The sequence below is a fragment of the Antechinus flavipes genome, chromosome 2, assembly GCF_016432865.1.
Source record: "Antechinus flavipes isolate AdamAnt ecotype Samford, QLD, Australia chromosome 2, AdamAnt_v2, whole genome shotgun sequence".
Classification (NCBI taxonomy): Eukaryota; Metazoa; Chordata; class Mammalia; order Dasyuromorphia; family Dasyuridae; genus Antechinus; species Antechinus flavipes.
In genome coordinates, this window is record NC_067399.1 from 362561302 (window position 1) to 362571017 (window position 9716).

The 9716-nt window shown below is 33.7% G+C and overlaps 1 protein-coding gene across 1 annotated transcript in view; it reads left to right on the plus strand.

The window, feature by feature from the left end:
* The window catches only part of PPP2CA (protein phosphatase 2 catalytic subunit alpha), a 30068-nt gene extending 25403 nt beyond the window's left edge, over window positions 1-4665 (plus strand). The window contains exons 6-7 of the mRNA XM_051978200.1: window positions 2007-2125; window positions 3060-4665. Of these exons, the coding sequence (XP_051834160.1) occupies window positions 2007-2125; window positions 3060-3132 (192 nt within the window). The 3' untranslated portion in view covers window positions 3133-4665. The remainder of the gene's footprint in view (window positions 1-2006; window positions 2126-3059) is intronic.
* The last annotated feature ends 5051 nt before the right edge of the window (window positions 4666-9716 follow it).

Here is a 9716-nt window from a genome sequence, read left to right on the forward strand (position 1 = left end):
AATAAATAAGTCCTATTCTATGTGTATGTTTTGCTATAAGCTAAATTTAGTTGCACACTAAATCTTTATACAATATACCAAAAAGAATATGTCCTGCAGTATAGCTACCATTATTTATATTTCTCTAAGACCCATGAAGTTTTTTATCTATTTAGATTTAGAAGTTTATTGTCTATTTATCTATCTTGAGACATAGTGCTTTATCCTGGTCGACTTTCTCATTTCTTTCTCTCTGGTTCTCTTTGTCTCTGTTTCTCTTCCTCCCTTCCCCTATTCCTCCCCCATCTCGCTTATTTCTGGTTCAACTAACATCTCCATGTTACTGATTCTTAGACTCTACATATGCAATCTTCTACCCCAATTTCATATCTCAAAGTTCCTTCTATATATTGTCCCATAAGCATCTCAAACTTAGCATGTTCACAACAGAATTCATAATCTTTTCCTCTAAACTGAATCCCCTCCCATTTTCCCCATTTTTCTGGAGAGCATTGCTTTTCTTGGATTCAAATTTTTTCTATTCTGCCAATTAATTTTGCTGTTCGGACTACAAATTGTGCTTTTATGATTCTTTTCTTTTTAAAAGCATTCAGAAATATTTTCCTGAGTGGTGGTGGTTTTTTTGTTTTGTCTTGTTTTTGCTTTCTTGGGAATCTATACAGTCCTTTGCCTCATCACAGCTAATTTGGAGGCCATATTTTCTTCTCTTATTAATTTCTTCACTGTTAATTTATCTGCTTATGCTCAAGGTCTTTAATTGACTTCCTGACATCTTTAGTCATTTCATTTTTTATTCCTTAATTTTATGACTCACTTTCTGACTCCTTCCCTTTTTTTAATCATGCTTTCTCTGGGAATGGAATCTCAAAGCCATCTCAGACTTACATGCTTTTAGCAGTTTCAGTCTTTACCACACAATCTAGCAAGCCTGATAAGTGCACACACATTGGTATCCCGTCTTAGTTCTCTTTTTCAGTTCTCTCACTAATATTTCAGTAGAAAATATTCCAGGCCTAGCAAAGAATAAGTTTCTCTGCCTTTTGATTTTCTGTGGGAGTGGATGGAAAGTATAGAGTTGAATTCTGTTGCAAGCTTGTAAGTCAGTTTATGCAATTTGCCAGAATGTGGGGAAGAAGATGGAATGTTGAGTAAGTTAGAAGTGAGATATTACTCTTCTTTGTTATTAGTTGATTGGCTTTTTAGCTTCTTTGATGTTCTAGTTGGTGGTAACAGTTAAATTGCTTCGTCTCTGGTGCACAATTACTATTTTGGAGTGATTTTTGACATCTTGAAAGCTGGGAAAAATATCTAGTCCTTTTTTGTCTAGTCCCAGACACTACTATTCTTACAGTTTTTTCAGGATCATATCATAGGAATCATTCCTGACTCATTCTGTTCTCCTTTACCTTATATTTTTAGTTAGTTGTCAAGTTTCATTAACTCTTTCTTTATTATATTTCTTTTGTTCATCCCCTTTTCTCCGCTCACACCACAACCACCCTGATTTCAAATTGTCTTCACCCCTATCTTGAACCATTGCAATAGCCTCATTGCTGTTCATCTAGAGTTTACTGCTCCATTTAGCTCTCAGAATTTTTCTCACAGTATAGACCTAACCATGTTGATTTTCCACTTTAGTAATTCCTGATTGCTTCTAGAATAAAACAAAGACTCCTGTGCTTGACATTTCAAGATCTTCATAGTCTTGCTTCTGCCCATCTCACTAGTCCATTTAACAGCTGTCCTTATTTGGGATGTTCTTCCTCATCCCTGCATCATAAAACTCCTTGCTTCTAAGAGCTTTTCTGATTCCTCTGATAATGTTTCCTCCTCTTGAAATCACTTTGTATTTTATGTTTGTTTATCTGTGTACATGATATATTCCCATAAATAAGAAGTAATCCTCAAAACAGGACAAAAATGTTTTGTGTTCTTTTATTTAATAGCATAAGTCAAATAGTAATAAAGTCATTTCTAACTTGGTATTTTCTTTTTGCTTCTTTTAGGGATATAATTGGTGCCATGACAGGAATGTAGTAACAATATTCAGTGCTCCAAATTATTGTTACCGTTGTGGTAACCAAGCTGCAATCATGGAACTTGATGATACTCTAAAGTACTCTTTGTAAGTATTTACATGATAAGTTGTCTGTTAAGTGACAACATAGAATTTTTAATGTAGAATTGAATTGATAGTGATTAGAACCATTAATAGTTGAATGCAATTCTAAAGGTGTAGAAATGAAACAGTTGAATCAGTTTGCTATAACAATTACTTGAACTAGTGTTCATATAATATTCTAGAGTTTATAATGTACTTCCTTCTTGTGAGATAGATATTATAAGAATTATTCTCATTTTATTTATGAGATAAATAAGGGCACATTTTCTTCTGGTCACGTTATAGTAAAGATATGACCTAAGAGTCAAAACCAAGACCCTTGGGACTAAATCCAGTGTGCACTCTCTGTCCTATCAGTAAAATTACTTTGAAACACATAGTTATATTGAATGGATGTGGGTTTTGAGTTACCATTAAAGAAAAATACACTTCTGTTTTTTTAAATCTGTATATGAAATATGAATCCTGTGATCACTTAGGGACCCTAATAATAAACTTGCTTTTCAAGGACACAAAATGTCCATGAAATGTAATTAGTGCACTAAATAAATTGAATATCCCTAAAATATATGATTGAAAGCAGTTTTCCTTCTATATCCATATTTTGTTTATAGTTAGCTGGAAGTTATATTCTTCAGTTAACTCACAAGAGATTATACATTTAGGGGGGCAGAGTTTTGAGATTCAGTAGCGTGTAGGTTGGAGAGAAATTGGGCATGTTGGACTAAGTGTAGGCCAGGCTAAGAATAATTTTTATATTTTATAGGTCATAGCAGATCACGGCTTTAGGGCTTTAAATATAAATCTGATATATTATAGTGAACTATTAGTTTTAAGGAAGGCTAAAATTTAGAAAAGTTAACTTTGGGATAAGAGAAAGATAATTTGTTTCCACCATCATTTTGACCTCTTGAAATACAAACAATTTGTTTTTCAGCTTGCAGTTTGACCCAGCACCACGTAGAGGTGAACCACATGTTACTCGTCGTACCCCAGACTACTTCCTGTAATGAGATTTTAAACTTGTACAGTATTGCCATGAACCATACGTTGACCTAAAGGAAATGGGAAGAGCAACAGTAACTCCAAAGTGTCAGAACATAGTTAACATTCAAAAAACTTGTTTTCATACGGACCAAAAGATGTGCCATATAAAAATACAAAGCCTCTTGTCATCAACAGCCGTGACCACTTTAGAATGAACCAGTTCATTGCATGCTGAAGCAACATTGTTGGTCAAGAAACCAGTTTCTGGCATAGGCTATTTGTAGTTACTTTTGCTTTCTCTGAGAGACTGCAAATATTAAGATGTAAACATTAACACCTCGTGAATACAATTTAACTTTCCATTTAGCTATAGCTTTACTCAGCATGACTGTAGATAAGGATAGCAGCAAACAATCATTGGAGCTTAATGAACGTTTTGAAAAATAAGTACCAAGGCCTCCCCTCTATTTGTGAGTTTTGAAATTGTTTTGTTTATTTTCAGGGAATACTGTTTAATTTAATTGTATGATTTGTCTGCACTCAATTTATTTCCCTTCCCAGCCTCAGCCCTACATTGTTCTTTGTTATTGTCAGATACTGGTGAGTTGTTTTGAACTGAAATGTGTTTTTTTTTTTTTTTTCTTCCTGTAAGATGTTACTGCACAAGAGCGCTGCAGTGTTTTCATAATAAACTTGTGAACTAAGTACTGAAAAATGTCAAAATTTGATTGTAGCAAAGGGCAGACTGGTGCTGTTTTATTCAAACAAAGAATCAATTTATAAATTGTTGAATTCCAGGTAAAGAAAAATAAAAATCAAGGCCACTACAGAATCTCTGTGGAAACTTATTGCTAGTTCTTGACTTTTCACTTCAGGACTATTTCCAGCAGAGAGACTAAAACTTTATAGGTACCACTCCATCTTTTTCACCACATTTACATTTCTATAAGAATAGGCTTTTTTATTTGCCTTAATGGGGGGGAGAGAGGGGGGAGAAGAGGGGATGAAGTTGATGATAGTGTGTAAAAATAAAATCCTGATGCTTCAAAATTTTTTTTTCTTTTAAGAAATACCATGTTTTCAAATACTGTTATTTTAAACTGAAAATACCATATTCATATGAGACCTTTTTAAAAAGTCAAATTGTCAATTATTTTGTAGTAACAAATAAGTATGACTTTGCTATCTACAATTTAGCACAATTCCAGATAAGAGCAAGTTAAAGCATTAGATTTTGGGTCTCTGGAGCAGAATTTGACTGTTAGATAAGGCTTGATATGAATAAATCTTTGGACCATGGCTTTTATGTGTATCTCATTTCCCTCCCCCACCCAGGCAAATTAAGTAAATAAAATGGCATTAATGTTAATGACTTGATTAAAAGTCATTTCTAATCTTTATAGTAGTAAGATTAGGAGGTTAACATAGTGCCTCTGGAATCTTAATTTAACTTAGTTACTAGTACAGAACCACTATATGACTCATAAAATTTAACAGATCAATTCCTTGTTATGTATAAAAATGATTTCATTAAAGTTTTCATGTTTTTGTTTGCATGAGTTGGATATCTTCTACTTTTCCCTTTTTGGTCATCTGTGAATATTGTCTTAACTGAGTAAATGTGTTTTGATAACCTTTGGCAAAGGATTCAAGAATTGCTAGATATCCCATTTTTCTCAACTATTGATCTCTACAAACATTGGAACATTTTTTTCTTCTTAAGGTGTTGACAGTGTTTTACAAGAACCTAATGTTTCTTCACACTCTTAGATTTACTTCTTTAGTTACCTTTTGGCTTTTTTTTCCCCCCTCATCTTATCTCCATTCATAAGGAGTCTCTATTGCCCAACAAAGTCAGGTGCCTGTAGACTTATTCATGCAAGCTATTTAGGTAGGTATTTGTGTTTTCCAAGGGTAAATGCCATAGGGCACTTATTTGCTAAATCTGCCTAGATTTTGTTTTTTTTTTTTTTAAACAAAACATATATCATCTTAATCTTAGAGTTAAATGTAAGGATTGTTGGTGATTGCAGTAAATTCCTTTAAAATACAGATGTTGGAAAATAGCCCCCTTTTAATAATTTGCTTTGCTTTTATATAGCACTTGGAAGCACTTATTCTTGAAAAACATTACAAATTTAACCTTCCTTCTGCCTTTGCAAAGTAAGAAGAGGTATAATCATTTTTTAAATCAATCAATCTAAACTTAGCAATTGTATTGTTTCTTGGCACCGACTGTGTGCCAAAAATGTGGTCCTTTGAAGTTTGCATTTATTTTTAAACTGTTATAGCATTCATGTTTTAATTTCTTAAATATTTTTCCCACAGGATAATCTCAGTGTAGAAGTCTTTAAACTAGTTCATAAAGGTGAAGGGTGTTTTTCTCATATGTACTTAGCTGTCTAATATTTTCCTTACATCAAGACATAGAATGGGCCTTGATTTGGTTGTTACAGTTCTATAGGAGAGCTTAAGTTATTTTTGAGAATTGTTCAAGCCTATAGTAAGTAATATGATTCCCTGTATGAGACAGGAAAAAACCTAAACTAAATAAATTTAAATATAGTAATTTTTAAAGGAAGTGGATTTTATTAAAGTCTTACTGATTGTTTTTTATAACTCATTTCAGTACAAGATTACTGTATAGCTTTTATGTGTTCTGATTTGATAAGAAGTTCTCACTTCCTCCTCTTTTTTTAAAAGCAGGTTTTTTATTGAGAAAACACTCCTTTGGGACTTGTTTTAGTCTGTATTCACAAAAAGATATAATATATCGGTTTATAATTAATTAATTTGTTACTGCATGTAACAAATTTGCCTTCTCCCCAAAATTTTTTTGCATGACTTAAGTTGTCTGTTGATGAATACTCTGATCAAATATTAGCTCTGAAATTGTCCCTATTTAAAATGCGGTGTCTAGTTTACAGGTTAGATTGTTTTTTGTCAAATATAAAATCTGAAATATGTGAGCGGCATTTGTCCTCAGTCTGAGAAGAAAGATCAAAATGCTCAGAATTTTAAAAAATGATTGATATATGCTTCTTATTTTTGAATTCACTTCCCAATGATCTCCCCAGTTCATATAACAAGAGAATAACTTTGAAGTCCCCTTTTCTAATCATTTTCTTCCCTTGAACATAGGAATAGTTTGTACAAACATACAATTCTTCCCCCAAATAAATTATGGCTAATAAGCCATTTATGAAATTAGACATTAAGTGGGATAGATTGTAGCAATAGCTATTTTTAAGATTTTTTTCTTAATCAACTTCAAGAAATTTTGAGTAGTTAAAAATCTTCTTGGCTAGTGACTTCTCATGTCTTAGTGATGGTGGCAGGGGATTGCTGGTTATGTGTTTGAACTTGGCTTGGAAAGGGTCAGTGAAGCTGTGAAAATAGCTTTAGAAAGTCTTGCCAGCTACCACAATGTGAATCATTAGTACTAGTCTGGAGGGACACTACTCTTTCCTGAGACTCTTGGACTTAATTCTCTACTGGCCACAGTTTCTTTTCGGCAACTTGAAGGGTAGGTCCTTCTCAACAAAGGGATCTCCAACCTCTTGATGAATTACCATGAAAGCTGGGTGGTCTGAAGCACAATAAGACTCAGAGCCCTGGACTTCTTCTATCTAGAGTTCTCTGTTTATGCCAAAGCAAGGGGGATAGCAACAAGAATTTTATTGAGTACATTGTCTCTCATTTTTCCATTCCCTAAATTCTAATTTATAAGTCCAATGAGAACTTTAAAAACTGGTGGTCAGGTCAGAATTATATTATTGTCAATTGCTATATGAACTTTTGTCTTAAGAACTGATCCCTAATAAGTCATTGATTTTTCTGGGAAATTATAATTCAGGACCCTGCCCTTTTTGCTTTGGGGAGTCCATTGTCTGAAATTCAACCATTAGAGCACCTTTGCTTTTGTTTTAGAAAAGAAAATGAACAATTGTGCATTTAAAAAGACTGGGAATTGAAAGATGCTTTCTAGGGAATGGAATCTTCCTGTAAAGTGCAAATATTCCATTCAAAAAGCTCCCAGAATGAATGCATGATCTTTAGGTATAAAATGTCAATGTCATAATGTACTGGGGAAAAGTAGAATATTAGATCAAAAATTCTTGATCAAATAGAATCACAGGTATCAAAAATGGGCAATTTTGATTACAAAAAACAGCATACTCTTGCCAAAAGTAATGTAGATAAAATAGAAGGGAAACTAAGGAACCTTACCTTAAGAGTGTCTGGATATTATTCTGACATAAGAAATAAGAGATTTTAGAAAACACTGAAAAGGTGAGGTTGAATAAAGTCAGCAGAACCAGGAAAGCAATAACACCATGACAAAGAGAAACAACTGAAAGACTTAAGAATGCTTAATCAATGCAATGACCTATAGGATTCCAGATGAAGAATGTAACTAACCTGCTGATGGGTGAATAGACTAGAGGTGAAGAATGAGACATTTTCAGGCATAGCCAACAGATGAATTTGTTTTGCCTTGATTATGTACAAGGAAGTTGGGGGGGGGGCAGTAGGGGGACTTAATGGGATATAGAAATAGTGCCAGAAAAAAATTGACATCATTGAAACATTTTTTAAAATATTCAAGAGAATAAGTTCAGTGGAGGACAACTTTAAAACTAAGATGTCAAGTTTATTATAAAACACTCATTTCCTAATTTGTCAAATTGATAATAAAAAATAAAAGCTTATAAAAACAAAAAAGTACTGTGAGGCTTAAGACAGCACAAAGATTAGTCATTCTCTAATGCAAGTTGATTTTTTTTCAGGTCACTTAATAGCATGGATCATAGGTATAGTACTGGAAGAGAGCTTCAAGGTCATCTAGTCCAGTTCTTTAATGTTAAAGAGGTAGAAAAAGCTGGAGAGAATTTGCTTAAACTCATAGTGATAGTCTAAACTGAGATTTGATTCCACAACCTCAATTTTTTTCACTGACTTGGTCTTCAGACTAAGTCAACAAACAAAAAATGTATTGTACTAGGCACTGAGAATCCACATACAAGGAGAAAGACAGTCCCTGTCCATAGATCACGTACATTTATTGGGAGAAGCTATACAAAATGAAGCTGAAAGGATGATTGGGTTTAGAAGATAGAGAAAATGTGAAGTTTGGAGTGGAGCTTGGAGAAGAATGACATGACTGGCTTGATAACTTCTTAATATGGAGGCTCTAGATAGAGAATAACTATTCCTCATTTAGTTGGCTATTACTGTCTGGATGTCCAGGCAAAATTTGTTGAATGTTGAATTTTTCTGAAATGTTTTTTTGTTACCAGATTGAATGACATCCATGAAAAGTACCAGGAATATTCATGATATATGGATACTATACTCAGTTCCTGTGGCTTCTTCCTCCGATTAGCTGGCTGGCTTTTCCCAAAATGTCTTTTTTAGGGAAGTCACTGAGCTCAATTGTGATTTCATTTCTAACCAGGATCCACTCATTCTTGAGACTTTATCATGGCACAGAAGCCTCCTCACCATAGAAAGTGCTCTCCATTCTTATGGCTCCTTTTTATGATTTTCTGACTTAGGCCCAAGTTTATTCTTTCACAGTGAAATATTAGTCTTAGGGAATATTGATCTCTTTTGGTGAGAGAAACTAGTAACACTACTTATATTGAGGATTTAGGAAAGAATCCTTTTTTATCAAATTTGTAAGAAATACAAGGAGGAGCTGGGGTACTGATGATAATTTGGGTGGACAAAAGATTATCCTAAGGAACAAAACTCTTAATTTTGGTGATGCACATCCACTTGAAAGGAGTGGGGGAAATGTTTTCTCATATTTCTTATTTGGGACCAAGCTTATTCATTGTATTTTTTTTTTTAAATGGGTGGTTTTATTCTTTTATATTGTTGGAGTCATGTATTGTTTTCTTGATTCTGTTCACTTTGCATCTATTCATGTAGATCTTTTCCATGAGAATCTATATCATTGTTTCATATAGTAGGTTATATTACCATTATATTCATGTTTAAAAAAAAAAAAAGATGATGCTCAGGTCTGACTTTTAAATACAACTATGAAGATTTTAGATCTCTGATAGGAAAGAGGTATTTTTTTCTTTTTTCAATGAGTATATTAGGATATGTTTATTGAAGCCAAAACATTTAACAGGTCCTCCTACCCTTGAAATTATTTCCTTACTTCGTTCATTGATGGCAGAAGTAGGTTTTGGGAAATTAGCTAGTGAGGTCCCCCAATTCAGTGTCTTTTATAAAGGTTGTGACAAAGCTTATTTATTTACTCTTCCTAGCTGAGCACTTGAGCTATCCCAAAGCTCCCTGAAGGGAGGAGCAGCTACCAAGTCCAGGGTAGTAGAGCTTACAGTAAAACAAAAAGAGAGAGATGTTAGAGTCAAAGTTAGGTCAGGTGCCCTGGGCTTCAGCTGTCATTAATTGATCTTGGGCAAATCATTTCTCCCAACCCTCAACTTTTTCATCCTTAAAATAAAGATAACACTGACTCTATACTGCTTCAGAGTAGTGTACTTTTTGGTCTCTAACCATGTGTAACTGGTATAGGGAATTCCTAATAAGGAAACTTCTACCACTGTAGGTAAGTAAATTTCAGTCACTG